Source organism: Neopelma chrysocephalum, unplaced genomic scaffold (assembly GCF_003984885.1).
Source record: "Neopelma chrysocephalum unplaced genomic scaffold, ASM398488v2 Primary Assembly neopelma1_96688, whole genome shotgun sequence".
In the NCBI taxonomy this organism is placed as follows: domain Eukaryota; kingdom Metazoa; phylum Chordata; class Aves; order Passeriformes; family Pipridae; genus Neopelma; species Neopelma chrysocephalum.
Genome location: NW_020925333.1, coordinates 1,638,239 through 1,655,087, shown reverse-complemented (window position 1 = coordinate 1,655,087; position 16,849 = coordinate 1,638,239). Strand labels below are relative to the sequence as shown.

The window sequence follows — 16,849 nt, the reverse complement described above, 5'->3', positions numbered from 1 at the left end:
CCTAGACTAGTTCTTTGAAATCTACAAGAGTGTATTAGGATGCTTCACGAGCATACAGATATCCCTTTCTCCCCACTCTGCATGGTGATCAGTAGCTAAGGGCAAAGTGGACTACTAAGAAGATAGAAAGCCACAGTCAAGTCTAACTTCCACAGATGATCGAACATTATGTTAGAGCCCAGCGATACTGCATCAAATCCCCAAAGAACAACACTGAATGAACTGATGCAATCCAATATTAAAAATACACAATCAAGTTAGTTGTTCTGTTCATTCATCTAAAAACCACTAATCAGTGGCACAAGCTGCTCAGCATTTGCAGATTTTTGCCTGTACCATCCAACCTGATATGCTAATCACTGGAATTAAGTGTGAAATCAAGAAAGACAGTTTGAGCAAGGGGACCAAGTGGTGGTATGTTAGTCTACATCTCACATCCCCCAAAAAAAGAGCAGGGTTTAGGGCTACATGTAATCACCTGACAGCAAGGAATTTATCCTATTTATTTGAAAACTATAGTAAATTCCACAGTTTATACTGTTTCACACAGGACAATTAAACTTTTCCAAAGTGGCCATACACTGGGATTCACTTCCTGGTGCTACGGTTTTAGATACCAGAGGTAGACAAGATGGACATAACCACTGCATTTGGTAATATTTTCTGACAATTGAATTAGCAATTTGCTTTCAAAATGTGCATACCTCAAGTTGTTCCACACATTGCAAAGTATTTTTGAAAAACATATCCATGAAAACATACTGAAACAAACACTTCCCTTCAATAAAGTCATACCTCCTGCAGATATAACAGCATCTGCCCACCGAACTGTCTCTTCATTATATTCTCGACGTTTAACAAGGCGAACTTCAATCCTCTCGTTCCTATAAAGTTAAAAAAAAGCCTGAATTCTGTCCTATATTGCTCATTGTCACATCCTTCTGAAAAGCTGACACTAACTAAGGAGTAGTAGTAGTAACTAAGGAGTAATTTCAGCCATATTTAGATTATAAACAGTTGACACACAAATCCTTTACACCTTGCTCATTTGTTTTCAAGATGATAACAGAGCATGTTAGTTAACTGAACTGAGCTAGTTCACATTATGATTTTTTCAGGAACAACTGCTCATCTGCACTCTTTTGAGTACTTCCATTTTATTAGAGCTTGTAACACAAAGCTTCCCTTTGTTATTTTACACTATCTGTGGGTATTTCACTGTGTCTGAAATGCTCAGCATCCATACATTCTTACCTTAAACTGTCTACAACATGCTCCACGTTTTTTGTATGGATGCGATGCCGCTCCAGCAGACCAGCATAGTTAGATCCCTTCAAGGCAAGCTGTAAGACACAAATTGTTTTTGCAGAAGTTAATCACTATAGTAAGTGTAGTTGAGTAATGCAAATAGCAGCTATAAAAAAAGCATGTATTTTATCTCAGCACAGACACGTGCTTTTATAAGCATTCCATTAATTACATCTCTATATACACAGCAGTCAGCTTATATTGACTAGTTCATTAAATGAATCCCGTGGCCACAGCAGCCAAGAATCACAGACTCTACACAAATATGCAAACAAGCATACTACACTGACTTCCATGCAACTTCAGACACTTTGCTCTACATAAATCTGCATAGTTATACTAACTATAGTTCTAGCATATCCTAAAAGCACCCAGACAGTTAGGTTATTACCATAAAAATTAGAATCATTGTGCTGTAGAGAAAGCAGACAATAGAAAAAGCAACAGGAATGATAATTAAGAAAAGGGGAGTCTGAAATACCTAGAGCATTACCCTTCAAATTGTATTTGAGTTAAAATGGAAGACTGCCAAGTGCTCACAAAGGTGACATTTTCTCTGCATGAAAAAAACCTTAAGGACAATCTACCTACTGTCTTTGGTACTGTTCCCTGGATTATATGTCAGGTTTTTCAAACAAGTTGATATCAATAACAAGATAGACAGTGCAGGTGCATTCTAGCCTCATCCTTCTTGGAAGCTGGAGAATTGGAATACTTAATGTCGACACACTTTTTAGACCATGGAAACACTTTGCAGTTTATACAGACAGACTCTTATGAGCAGGCAGGTGAGACTGCTGACTGAAGATTAGTTTTGCAACAGGTTTCTGTGCAAGTAATTCAGTCACCATCTGTTTGCATTAGTTTTTCACCTTATTTAGAGTGCTCATTTGGGGCTGGTACTGCCAAATTTGCCTTTGAATGGAGATTAAGCAAGTGAAAGAGAGAGAATGAAAAGGATGTTAAGAAAAAGGTGTTTATAAATACATTCATAATGAAAAAGTGATCCTACTTTGAGCAGCAGGCTCCTGAGGCTCCTTCTAGCCTGAATTAATCTCAAATTATACTGTCACTGCTTCCTTTTCCCTGACCAGTTAAAACCAATTTATCAGCACAGAAACAGAACTTCTCCTAGAGTTTGTGTAGAGAAATTTATCTGTGCCAGAAGCTCTGAACAGGCACTTCCAGCAATTTATTCAAGTGCCTTTACTCAAAGTTTTATAACATTCCAAGAGAAAATGGTGCCAGACAGCCTCGCCTAATCCCATTTTCACAGACTCACACTCTACAGAACTCCCCAATGAAGGGGACAGGACCAGCAGGATATGACAACCAAAGTTAACTGCAATCCAATACCCGAAAATGCAATCTTTATTCATCTGACACCCGCTGTTGTCAAGAAATCCAACCACGAGCTAAGCAGAAAGACAGACTCAGCACTGAAGAAATTACAGAAAATAATGGAACTAGCTGCTCCGGAACTGCATTGCTGTCCCACTCAGTGTGTTTACAACTGGCGATTAACTTGCAGGAACAGAATCTTCAGGCGGTCTTACAGCTGGGATCAGGAAACCACCTCCAACAGAGACTCCCAGGCTGCCTGGATGCCAACAACATGATCACACACAGACATGATCATAATGTGGATGATCAGAAAACAGCCAGCCAAATATTTCAAGTCATCTCCATAAAGCCAGTTGCTAGTACTGGCTTACTAGGGTACAGGGTGTTATGTCCCATTAATTGCATCACACACTTAAACCCTTTGTTTCTACTCCTGAGCTATAATGCTTGTGCACTCCGTACACCTCTTGCTCCTCTGGAGTCCATGGTGTTGCACTAGGAACTTGAATGGTGCCACTGTGGGCTCTGGGGACGGAAGGAGTACACGAGGTTATGGCTAGTTACAGCACTGCCCATTGCTGGGTCTGCTGTCAGACTCTCATGACCCACTTGGAGGGGAAAGGAGAAAGCGGAAAGGAGAAAATAAGGTATTTGCCTCCCACAGACATCTGCTGCTGAGCACCACAGGTCTAATTTGTTAGAAGAATTTTCAATTGCATGTTTGAAGCACAAACTGATCTTGCTTTACCACCAAAGGAACAAGAAATCCACAAGCAAATAATCTCTAGAAAACATCAACTGTGTTACTAAAATCAGGGTCCCCATTCATGCTTCCTCTAGAAATATCTGCTGCAAATGAAACACAAGCACCTGACAAGCAGACTGCTGCAGCAGCACACATTTTCCAGGCTGTTGTTAGTTCCACACAACACAAACCACAAACTGCATCTTGCAATTTTATGTACCTCATTTATTTGGCTTATTTGTCAGCATGCTATCTTTCAACTTGGTGGAAAAGAGCTTTTATTTCAGAACAACAGTGTAATAAATCTCTGTGTGATCACTGTGGTATTTTTGAGCCACCAACATCAGTGGTGAGCTTACAGCTAACATTTCATTGCTACACTAGCAAGGGAAGGTACAGGTAGTGCCAGTGCTATGGAAGAGAGTCTGTTCTGTAACTTACATTTACCATAGCTGTGTTAAATTATTTCATCAACAGCTTCAGAAAGCAGAAGAGGCGGCTCAGCAAATAAGCTACCAGTATCTTAAAACTGGATGAACAATTTCAGCAGCACTGCAGAACAGGTACAGAATATGTAGAGGTCTCCTCTTTGAATTTAGCTCTAGAGCAAGTAAGCAACTCTCACTAAGCAACAAGATAAATGAAACGTTAGGGCCTGGAGTTTAAATGGCTAAGCTACATCTATGGAGCTAACAAATTGACCTCATTTGCAAAAGGCTACAGAGATGACAACAGTCCATTCATCTCCAGACTCATCCCTCTAGTTCAGAGATAACTAACTCACAAGTTCATTCATCTAAGAACTCACAAAGGGACAGCCTGTCTGAGCCTAACCACGGTCAAGTATATCAAACAGGAGTACTAATCATCAGCTGCTCCTCACTTAACTACTCCCAAGAACCAGAGAAGCGCCTACAGTTCTTGTGGTCAGAGGCCACAGAATCAGAGTGGCTGAACTGGAAGGGACCTCTGGAGGTCAACTGGTCCAACCCTAGCTCAAGCAGGGCCACCAGGAGCTGCCTTCCCAGAATCATGTCCAGATGGCTTTAGAAGATCTTCACAGATGGAGCCTCTATCACATCACTGGGCAAACTGTGCCAGTGCTCAGTCATCCTCACAGTGAAAAAGCGTCTCCCAGTGTTCAGACAGACATACTTGTATTTCAGCCTGTGCTCACTGCCTCTGCTCCTGCCTCATATCCACAACCTGAATACCACACTAAAACTGCGACAAATACTGTATCTCAAAAGAGCTTTCCACTGAGGATAAAGAGTAAGATAAATTGAGACCACCATATGCTTTGTACTTTGAAAGAGCTGAAGGCAAAGATCAGGCAGTCCGGTTACTGTGTGCGTGATCATCTCCCCAAAGAGCCTGGCAGGAACTTGGGATGTACAGAAAACCCAAGACTGCAGGACTCTCGAGCCCCCTGATCAGACAGACCCCCAAACCCAGACAGGCTTGGGTCTTACCAACTGACTCCTCAAAAAGGCACAAAGGTGTTAGCTTCTGCAAGAAGATAACTTGCAAATTCTTCTTCCTTTGGAGGAAGCTCTGATTTATAATTAGGCCTATTAATCTGACCTCAATACCCTGCAAGATTGCAAAACAAAATGCATTATATACATGCATAATATGAGAGCTGTTATAGCAAAACGTGCATGAAAAACAGAGACAAACTGGACACAAATACATTCACGCATAACTTCAGTAGTTGTCTTAAACCTCACAGCAGAAATGCAATGCAAAACAGGTTTCCAGTAGAGCTTGCACTGGAAAACACACTCAGGGGAACAGAACATGTTCTATGATGGAGATACTTTTCCTTAGAAGACTGAAAGAGAAAGGATCTAGACTGAATGTCTAAATATAGCTCTTCTTGTATATTCTGGCCTGATTCTTCTTTAAGGAAAGGATAATTTTCACAGGGTTCCTTAAACAGTCACTTAGGCAAAGGACATTTGCTTGACTGCCTTCCTTCTGGAATCTTAGCTCTTACCTCTGGCAAGTCTCACCTTACTCAGTTTAAACTGTGGGTCTGTTGTCCTTGAGTAATGCTGGTCCTCCAGGAAAATGCTGCAACACAAGGACATGGCTTCTAGACACAAATACAGAAGCAACACGAAGCCAAGCAACTTGTGAATACCCATGTTGTCTACATATGCGGATTATGACCTTTGATTTAGAGAACAGGGAAAAGAAGAGCCATAGATAAGTCTTACTGACATTGCTAACCTAAGCATTAGGATAAAAGTGTATGTTCTCTCAATACAGTGACGTCAATATTGTCCAGAGTGAAACAGTCAATTGAGTGCTTTCTACATCTCACCCCAGTACACTGAGATCAGAGAACCACAGAATTATTTGGTTTGGAAGGGACATTATTTGGTCATCTAGTTACAACTACCCTGCCCCAGACAGTGACACCTTGCACCAGACCAGGTTGCTCAAAGCCCTACCCAAACTGGACTAACCTTCACATAGCCTTAAACTACCACTGCATCAGGGTGGAGTTAATGCCTTGGTGTACCAGCCACTTGTTTTATGACTGTTGTTCAGTCAAGAGTAAAACTAAACGTCTGACAGCAAAGAAGAGAAAAAAAAAAGGGAGAAAAAAAAGGAGGAAAAAAAAGACAGAAAAAAAAGCACAGATCTAGAAACAATTGCTCTCTTTCAAATTTCTACAATGAACTTGCCCACACATGCACTCAAGCAGGAAAACAAGAACAGATCACTGCTTTCTAATCTACCTACCTTTCTGTCCTACTGAAAGAAGCACCAAACAATCCAAATGGATTTAAAGAGCAACAGCTAAACACAGAAATTTGAGTTTTAACCTAGAGAAGAAAATGCTATTAACATTATAGGTATAATAATCTAACTGTTTCTAAGCAAAGTGGGGACCCCTGGTGGCCTAGTGGTTAGCATGCGGGACTCTCACCGCTGCGACCCAGGTTCGAATCCCAGTCCCCCGGGCAGATGGAGCCCATTAGCCCTGTGAGGCCATCCATCTATGAGAAGGTCACTCTAAACAAACCTATGTCCTGAGGACCTCACTGCCATTGTCCAAGCTTGCTTGGCCCCAGCAGATGAACCTTAGGATTAAAGGGTGGGCTCAGTTCAGCGCAGGCTGTGTCTCACCTAAAAAATCCATTGCGCAGGCTGGAAAGGTAAAAGACCTTTCCCCAAATCTTCGTTCGCGAAGACTGGCCATTATTATTCTAAGCAAAGTACAGGACTTCTAAAAGTTCAGTATTTTCAGAAATTGTCTCTCAAGATTTAACCACACGTCCTAAGTATAGACCTTAGTGCCCTCAGTTTTGTTCTCAGTTTTAAAAGAAACAAGCTTTTGATAGGCATTTAGAAAAAAAATATTTTTCTAAATAAATTAAATTCTGAACTACAAATACCTTTGAATATAGCACATGCTTCAAACCCTACACTTCTTTTAGCTTTCCTGACAAAACTTGACTCTGACTCAAAACTTCCTTAAGTACCAAAGTCAAAGACTGGCAATGTATAGCTGCATGCAAGTAATGTTCCTATGTTCTAGTGTTAACTACTAGTTAGTGTAAATCTCCATCTGTCATGCCATAAACAAGCGCAGTTTTCCTCAGAGGTCAGGCACACACTGAACTTTTGGATTTCTTATGAGATCCAATCACATATTAAGCTTTCCTATTTCATAATGTAAGAATAATCCGCATACAAATACTTGTGATTAAATCATGATTCAGCTTCTGAATCTTAGATAATAAAATGCCAAAGATGAACTAGATAAATATAAACTGAGCAGTTAGCCATGGCAAAACTTGCCCAGTAGAAATCTGCACCTTGGAGACACATTTAAGTGCCCTACAAAAAAGACTGCTAGAGGACAGCCATAGCAAGCTGGAATCACAACTCTGAACCTTTAATGTTTTTTCCAGCATTAACTGGCACTGATGGGGGAGCTGAATTTGGTGGCTGTAGACAACAGATAGCAGGTTTGGATATGACAACCACTTTCACAGTACATACAAGACAGCACACTGACCCTCAGTTTCTTCTAATTATAGCAGAAGACAAGTATCAGTTGTGAGCTTCAATTGCTGCATTCACACTAATGACAATAAGTTTGCTGACACCACCAAGCTGTGCAGTGTGGTCAACACTGGAGGGTGGAGATGTCATCCAGAGGGACGGACCTGGACAGGCTTGAGAGGGGCAGCCTGTGCAAACCTCATGAAGTTCAAAAAGATCAAGTGCAAGGTGCTGCACCCAGGCTGGGGCAAGCCCCAGTCTTGATACCAGCTAGGGGATGAAGGGATTGAGAGCAGCTGTGTGCAGAAGGACTTGAAGGTGTTGGTGGATGAACAGCTGGACATGGCTCAGCAATGTGTGCTCACAGCCCAGAAAGACAACCACAGCCCAGACTGCCAGCAGGACAAGGGAGGGGATTCTGCTCCTCTGCTCTGCCCTCAGGATAACCCATCTGGAGCACTGCATTCACCTCTGGGGCTCCCAGCACAGGAAGGACACAGACCAGCCAGAGTTAGTCCAGAGAAGGGCCACAACACCGATCAGAAGGCTGAAACACCTCTCCTAGGAAGATGGGCTGAGGGATCTTTAACCATCTCTTCCAAACCAAATCATTCTACAATTCTCTGAGACTGCTTTCACAGAAGTTGACTTTTCCCCATTCCCAAACTTCTTAAGAGAGGAAGTGTGGTCTCCTATATGCTTTTGCTCTAGAAATACTAAATGCATCATCTGACCTCACATGGTTTTGCAATAGAAAAAAACAAGATAGTAGGGTCACCACATTTAAAAAAAAAAAAAAGTTAGATAAATTTAAATATTTATTGAAAAATTCCAGGCTCACTGAGTAATACTGTTTGATAAGTCTCTGGCTCAATGTGGTGGTTGACCCTGACTGGATGCCAAGTGCCCACCAGTGCTGCTCTATCACTCTCCTCCACAAGTGGACAGGGGAGAGAAAATATAACAAAAGGCTCATGAGTTGAGATAAAGACAGGGAGAGGTCACTCATCGATTACCATCATCAGCTAAACAGACTTGATTTGAGGAAATTTATTAAAAATTAAATTCAGAGCAGGATAATGAGAAGTAAAACAAATCTTAAAAACACCTTCCCCCCCACCCCTCTTTCCTTCCCAGGCTCTGCCTCCTCCCCCCCAGTGGCGCAGGGAGGCAGGGAATGGGGGTTATGGTCAGTTCATCGCAAGTTGTTCCTGCCACTGCTCAGGGAGAGGAGTCCTTCCCCTCTCTCACGGCAGACAATTCTCCACAAACTTCTCCAATGGGTTTCCACAGGCTACATTTCTTCACAAACAGCTCCAGCTTGGGTCCCTTCCACAGGGTGCAGTCCTTCAGGAACAGGCTGCTCCAGCACAGGTCTCCTACAGGGTCAAAAGTCCTGCCAGCAAACGCGCTCCAGCGTGGGCTCCTCTCTCCGTGGGCCACAGGTCCTGCCAGGAGCCTGCCCCAGCACAGGCTTTCCATGAGATCACAGCCTCCTTTGGGCATCCACCTGCTCCAGTGTGGATCTCCCCTACAGGTTGCAAGTGGATCTCTGCATCCCCATGAACCACAATGGACTGTGGGGCACAGCTGCCTTCCCACGGTCTGCACCACAGGGTGCAGTGGAACTTCAGCTCTGACACCTGAAGCAATTCCTCCCCCTCCTCCTTCACTGACTTGGTGCCTGCAGAGCTGTTCCTCTCACACATTCTCACTCCTCTCTTCTCTGCAAGCAATTACATCCACACAGTAATTTTTTTTTCTTCTTAAATATGTTATCACAGAGGTGTTACTACCACCTCCAACTGGCTCGGCCTTGGCCAGCAGCCAGTCTGTCTTGGATCCATCTGGCACTGGCTCTGTCAGATATGGGGGAAGCTTCTGGCAGTTTCTCACAGAAGCCACCTCCTGTATTCCCCCTGCTACCAAACTCTGGCCACGCAAATCCAATACATTCAACCTGTTGCTAACAATAGAGAGGGTTTCAACAGGATCATGTTTGTGGTACTAGTGGATTGACCCATTTTGGGACACCCAGCTCTTCCAAGGACCTGCAGTCCAGCTAATTCAGACTAGCACAAGCACTCTGAAGTGAACCTGAGAACCAGTGGCAGAAAGCAGCTGCAGGTCCTGGGTGAACTTAAAATGCACTGGCTTCTGCTAATGTAACAGCTAAGAATCCAATCCCCAAAGTCAATGCATTGTTTACAGCATGGCTTTAATAGTGAGTATCTGCCTTAGCTGAAGTAGCAGAGAAACCATGCAGACTCCTAAAACAAACTCCTACTCAGAATCAGCAGTAACCAGGCTCAGGTTTAAGTTCTCTATAAAGCTTTAAATATGAATTAAGTTTTCCATTACAAACTACTGCTGAGTTGCAAGCCATAGGCATTAAACCCAGTTTCCCCCACTTCCCAGTCTGGGTTATTATTTATTATACAGGCTGTTTGCTTTTATAAAAATGTGCTAGGTTAACTGATGCAGTACTTACCACACTAGAAAGATAAGAAGGCTGGTGTTACCTGACCAGCACTACTGACTGATGTACTGACTAGCTGTCAGCTGCTCAGAATTGTTCCTAATATTGTTCCTGTACACCTGTTAGGTTTCTACAGTTTTGCTACAATGCCCTCATACTGTAGAAGTTCAGTAGGCTGCTTTAGGTAGGAATTTTTTTCCCTTATACTTTCCTTACTTTTTTTCTCAATCACTTAGACCACTTACTTTTATTAACATCGTCACAACAGCTTTTCAAATGATGCCTTTGTATCTGCTACAGACTGATGACTGTGAAGTGTTTTGCATATTGTAGCATTTTATATGCCTTTACTTCAGTAATAGCTGACTTCACTAGCAACATTATGTTCCAGAAGCTTTACAGAAATGCTGCTTTAGGGCAAGAGTTTGATCCATACATGAACAAAAGTAAAAATGCCATAAACTATTTTCTAATTCTTCATCCACCACATTAAAGCATTATTGTCATTTTAACCACATCTGAGGAATACACATAGTTGTTTGCAATTCAAAGGCTAATGCAGAGCAAATTGTAGTGTTAACTATAAACAGAACAGTAACTGCTTTCTGCACTAACAGGTTTCTAGAACCCTGTCCAATCCAGGCAATACAATCACTCAGTTCTCATTAATTCAGCACAACACCAACATAACATTGTAAATCACAACTACTGAAGTACTTAAAACCAATATTAAAGTAACTTCCAAAAAGCAGCCTTTTTCAGCTGTGTACAGTATCAGATGCCTGGTGATATAATCCATGAAGTTTAATTTAGGTACACTGAAATGCTCCCTATTTTATATGTATTTGTTATATATGACTAAGTATACTTGAATGGTGTACTGGAAAAACAAATGCTATGGAAAAAATAATTACTATATCCTATTTAATTGTTTCCGTCATTTTCCAGACTCCTCTTATGACAGAGCAACAACATGGAAGGAACTTTTTAATAAAGCAGATGCAAACTGAAGGTACTTAACACTGATGCAAGTATATCAAATTGCAAAGGTAAAGATAAACAAATGTACGCTATGGTTGTGTAACTTGAAAAACATCTACACCCATCTCAGTTTCCAGTGGACTAGCTCAAAAATTTTATTTCTGAAAAAAAAGTGGTTTTAGCTTTATACAATCCTGGTCCACTATAACCTGTGTCTTGAATTCTGTATGCTTCAAATTCACTAAACTGAGTTGATATTTCCCCCCTCTTTTCAAGGGAAGGTAAAGTACATAGTACAGTCCTAGCAGTTTTTAAACTGCTCCCTGAAAGAACAGCTACTGAAATAATTCACATTACAAAATAAGCAGAGATGGGTAGTCTGAACTCAACAAAACAATGGAAAGCTTCACACTAGGACCTCATTCAGTAAGTTTCTATTTAAAGATACAACTTCAAATGGATCTACAAGGAGGATACAGACGTAAATGTCCTAATACTTAGTGCTTTTTAGAGGAGCAACTTTTTTTTTTATTATCTGCTAAATTATCTCATTTCATTTGAAAATTAGAACTCAGTTGAACTTTGAAGTTTGCACATTACTTTTTCCTTCTACTACCTTCCTGTAGGATCTGTAAAAATCCCAGTGTTTTGAAAATATTTACGTACTAAATAATTGCAGTGGATCACAGGCATCTGTACTGGAGTGCAGTCCTCTAAATCAGAAATCTAAGAATGAACCAAAAGCCTATCTTCAGGTGGCAGTGTGAGATTTACAAACCTGTAACACTAGTATCCAGAAAAGGTAATTAAAAAGTGATACTAAAAGGGTATCTTTCACCATTTAGTGTAAAAGATAGTAAAGAATTTTTCCATAATTAAAACCAAAAATTAATCACCTATCAAGTTATATGTTAAGAAAATTCTCTCTTGTGGGAAATGTACTATTTAAGAGACATGAAAACGTGCAGGCAGTTAACAACTGGTGCTATACACATCTTAATTAGGAATTCAGGGGAATGGCAGGGCAGTGTTCTTACACACACACACACACACACACACACACCCTCCACACTTCTGTGGGGTTGTTCTGGTGCATAACACAGGAGCTTCAACTGAAGCTCTCCTACCTGCTGGGCAACACTCCTTCCTGACCAGCCCAGCTCTATATGTTATTGGTGGTGCCCTATGCATCACCTATATGCCTCTTTCAGGGGAGGGAATATCCTGCTAACACGCTACCTCTTCTCTAATGAAATACCAGTTTTCAATAAAGCCCTATGAACTTCACATCACTGAGATGAGCACCCCTACCAATCTGTTGCAGCGGTCCAAATGAGCGGAAACTTGTTCCAAACAGCTCTAAGTCTGTGCTCTCCCTCCTTGCTCCAAATGACGACATGTAAACCAGCCACAATAAAGTATCAGCTGTGGTCCACACTGAACCATTTCCTTCCAATTAAGACCAAAACAAACCTAACTTTTCATATGACATTTTCAAAGGTAATTAAAACTGTGTATGAACTGTGTTTGGATAGCTAAATTGTTCATCTTTCCTAAATACTTTCCAGGCATGAGAAGTCAGCAACTACATCGCATCTGCACTATCAAACAAAACAAAGAACAGAACTCGGGAAATTAGTTTTCTCTATTACTGGGGTATTAAATTCTCTTAGTTTACATAAGGACAACAGCAGTGCTTGTTCTGCATGGATTTACTGAGAATGAAATAAGCAGCCAGGATATACAGTAGCCTTCGGTATTAGTTGACTGGATCATTTACTTTTGTAACCAGTCATATTTAGATGCTAATCCAAATAAACAGGTCAGAAGAAATGCAAACTGCTGTCACTCCTGGTAAGCAAACTGTCTGTAGGGACTTGGGAAAAATATTAGTATTTTCATCTAACTTAAAGATGGTAACTGCAAGTTTTAGAAATCCAGTAGCCCCTTCAAATTTCATGAAGGCAAATAAAAATATTCCTTGCATGATATGATGCACAAAATTTACTGATGCAGCACTTTTTTTTTTAAGTGCTGGATCATTTGGAGGCATTTTCCTTTTGTGGTATTAGAAAAGAAGTCTCATTTTTATAGGTCTCTCATCTCCCTTTGGAAGTAAAGACTCTGAAAACCTCCCCAGTAAAATAGCATCCAAAGCATTTAATTATACTTTACATAATCCTTCAGAATTAGACTACTAATTATAATAGTCAGGCGTGTTTGTGTACACCTATAAACAGATGTAAAAGACTTGTTTGTAAGCATGTAATAGTATCTGCCACAAGACAGGTAAAAACAATTGCCTGGAGCAGGCATGCACAACATGTATGCAGAAACGCAATAGAAGAATTAATCTTTCACAGATCTGCTAAACACTCCAAAGAGTGTTTGCCCTTGCTCTCCATCTCTCCGGCATCTGTTTTGCTCTTCTGCTGTCTGGACTGCTTCTTCACCTCTCCTATCTCTGTTTGCACAAAGAAAGAATTCAGGAATTGTGACCTTGCAGCTTTGACTTTGCAACATTTAATAGTGTTTGTATAATACAACTCACTTGGGGTCCAAAGGAAAAGCCACAGAAGGATTTAGGCCACAGGTGCTCAGGGCCTCTATGGGTTATTAGAAGTGTCAGCCAGTCTGCCTTGATACCCATACTCTGTTTCTTGAAGTACACTGTGATTTTTACTGGATATATCATATAAATGATACATACTATGATCTGTATCATATTTTAGTATGTATTGGTATATGTCAATGATTCATCTTCAGCCTCCTTAAATATGGAACAAATCCCATCTCATTAGTAGTATGTATTGGTATATGTCAATGATTCATCTTCAGCCTCCTTAAATATGGAACAAATCCCATCTCATTAGGACGTGTGCCCAAATGCACCAACATTTCTGCATTAAGTGACTGCAGCTTCAGTCTTAATACATAAACACACTGATTGCAACAGCTAAATTCAGGACTCCTCTCCTGTCTCAGTGATCAGGTAGAACTGTTTAAGCCCACAATTATCATTACTTGTGCTATACTAAAATCTGAAGCTTCCAAGTAGAGACACCAGCTATCTTCTAGAAACTTGCAAACATTTCTTCTGCCCACAAGTGGTAGTCCAACGAGCAGAGGTGCAGTTGGTCAAATCAAACACACCTTGAAGTTGAACAGCACCTTGAAGTTGAATTTCTGTACTTCAGATAGTCAGCATCTGGACAACTGAAGGTCTGTGACACATGATGACAGCATTGTGCTTCCTCCTTAGACTCCCTCACACTGTGATGCTGCCACACCACAAGCCAGGTCCGGGATCACTCAAGCTTGAGCCCCTGCAATGTAACACAATCCCCACCACCACCATCTCTGGGTTAGCCAACAGCTCCGAGCACCAGGTAAACCAAACCTCTCCTATGCTCCTCTGCTTTCACTCTTTGTCTCTACCCCAACATGAGGCTTTCATACGAGCTTCAGCTCCCACCGTACCCTCTGTGTGGCCCTTCAGCACCACTGAGCTGCAAATCCAAAGGAAGTGAGTCTGGGCTCATTTCCGAGACAGTTGCCTTGGGAGCAGCTTCTGAAGTCTCCCCAGGAGAAACAGGGAGAGCAGAGCGCAGCTAACTTCAGGAAGCAAAATGCATCGTATTCCCAGGCTGCCCACAAAGGACATGGCACTGCAGGGAAGGACACTTTGCAGCAATCACTCTGCTATGAAGTGGTCTCTGTCCACAACAGAGAGGCTAAGAGTCTCCTGAACTTCAGCTAACATTTTCACTAAGGGTGCCATTAACTCAGCTGGAGGAAAAACAATCTGAGACCAGAGTCACAGCAAAATGCAAATACAGAAATTTTTACAGATCAGCTAAAAAATTTAAGAAACTAGCAGTAAAGATAATTCTTTCACTCTCTTATTTTTTATTTCAAAAATAGAATTCTAGAAGAGCTTTTCAGTGTGTTCTTGCACAAATCTTTGTATTCCTGCCCATACAGCAAAAGCTTAACTCAGTATTGCTACACACATAGTTAGGCAAGTTAGGCTTTGTCTACCTGACGACACTGTGATTTATTGCTGCAATTGCTCGCAAGGAGGTATTTTCAGGGGAAAGGTTTTAAAAAAAAAGCACCAGTCTTACAACAAAAATTCTAGAATTCTCCCAAATGTGCAGAATTGTCTTATACATGTAAGTTTCTCCAAAAGGACAAATCCTAAGGTGTTTCTGCAACTACTACAATCAGTCACTGAGTTCACAGTTACTTTTTATAAAATGAATATTCAGAGTGACAGAGGTTACCAATCACACAAAACACGCATTCCTGTGAGAAAAGAAACTGCAGCTGCCACTACATTTAGTCAAGGGATGTGCAACATTAATGACACTGCTCACTAACTGATTCACTGTCCCAGTTCTGCCTGTATACAGAGGTTAAGGAAAAGTAACCAAACACCCTTTTGTTTTTCTTGGTTTTAGCTGCATGCTGAGGACAACCTCTATACTAAATAAGAAATGCTTCCTCAACAGAAACTTAAACAAAAAGAAAAACAGTCTTACAGATGAGCTGTGAGAGCCATTTTTTTTCCATAACCACCATATGAAAGGAAGTACAAGGACATCTCAGCAACAGGAACCCACATGGGAATCAACACAGAATGATGTTTCCACATTAAACCTGTTGATATATGAAATATGACTAGAAAGGTATACAAAACATGTAAAAATGTTCAGACAGGAATTCCATAGGAGATGGATGAACAACTGAAGCATGCAGAGAGATGTTAGAACTACCTTGCTTTAGAGAGTGTACTTTTTATCCCAGTTCTTTATGAAGCAAGGCTGTGCAACCATACCATTTGTCCCTACATTATAAGTTAAGCATATGTACAAGTTTAATCTAAACACTACAAATCAACAGAGGTCTAAAATATGTAAGAGACCAAAGACAAGACAGACACAAATTAATGGTCTTATGTGGAATAAAGAGAGTAATATGAGCTCACGACCTGGCCTGCTGGCAGTCACAGCAACTCTAGCAGGTACCATTCTCTGGCCCGCCAGTGGCAGATGAACAATGGAAGGAGACAGACACAGGGTAAATCGAGAACTGAGCTCAGGGGAGATGAAGACACAAGCTGCTGGGTGCACACATCAACTCTCAGAGACACCTGCTTTCCTTAGTACAACTTCATTAATGGACCTTTATACTGAATGTTTCTTAGAGACTAAAGAAAAAGGGTTTTCTAAAAACTTTAACAAGGAGAACATATGCAAAGGTGAGATTTGGCTGTCTGGGAGGAGTTCTTAGGAAAATACATAAGGATGAAGCAAAGATGTGGAGCAAGGAAAGGAGGAAATGTGAATGAGTCCTCTCTAAGCCTCAGAGGAGATTTTTTGCAACACTGTGCTTTCCTCAGTATGCACTTCTCTAATCTTTACATTACACGCTGCAAGGAAAAGCCTGCAGCTTGCTGAGGGCTGCTGGAATCCCTCCGAGGGTAAAACCCAAACACGCTTACTACACAAATCCCTCGGCAGGTTGCGAACGATGAATGAAGGGCGGTCCAGCAGCGCGGCTCGCACCGCGGGATCGGGGGCCCGGGGAGGCAGCAGGGGGAGAGGTAGAGCGAGGGAATAGGGGACCGCCCCGGGGAAATCCCGGGAACACTCGAACACAGAGGCCCAGTGACCCCTTGGGCCAGACATCCCCCTGGTGACCCTCCCGCCCCCCGACCCCGCCGCGGCCCCGGCGGCAGCGCCCGCGGAGGCCGTGACTGCCTCCCCCCCCGCCGCTCACCAGCTGCTTGAGGTCCTCCTCGGAGAGCCCGGCGTAGCGGTACCGCTGCTGCTCGAACTCGTACCGCGTCGTCTTCACCACCACGGCCACCCGCGACGGCCGGAACCCGCCGCCCGCCGCCCTCGGCCCCGGCCCGCCGCGCTCCCGCCGCCGCGGCTCGCATGGCGCGGCTCCCGCCGCCCCCC

At 42.1% G+C, this 16,849-nt stretch overlaps 1 protein-coding gene across 1 annotated transcript in view; it reads right to left on the bottom strand.

The window, feature by feature from the left end:
* Positions 1-16,849, bottom strand: part of NADK2 (NAD kinase 2, mitochondrial) — a 35,162-nt gene that overhangs the window by 15,808 nt on the left and 2,505 nt on the right. The window contains exons 3-5 of the mRNA XM_027709147.1: positions 16,665-16,834; positions 1,255-1,343; positions 796-884 (exon numbers count right to left, since the gene is read on the bottom strand). Coding sequence (XP_027564948.1) covers positions 796-884; positions 1,255-1,343; positions 16,665-16,834 — 348 coding nt within the window. The remainder of the gene's footprint in view (positions 1-795; positions 885-1,254; positions 1,344-16,664; positions 16,835-16,849) is intronic.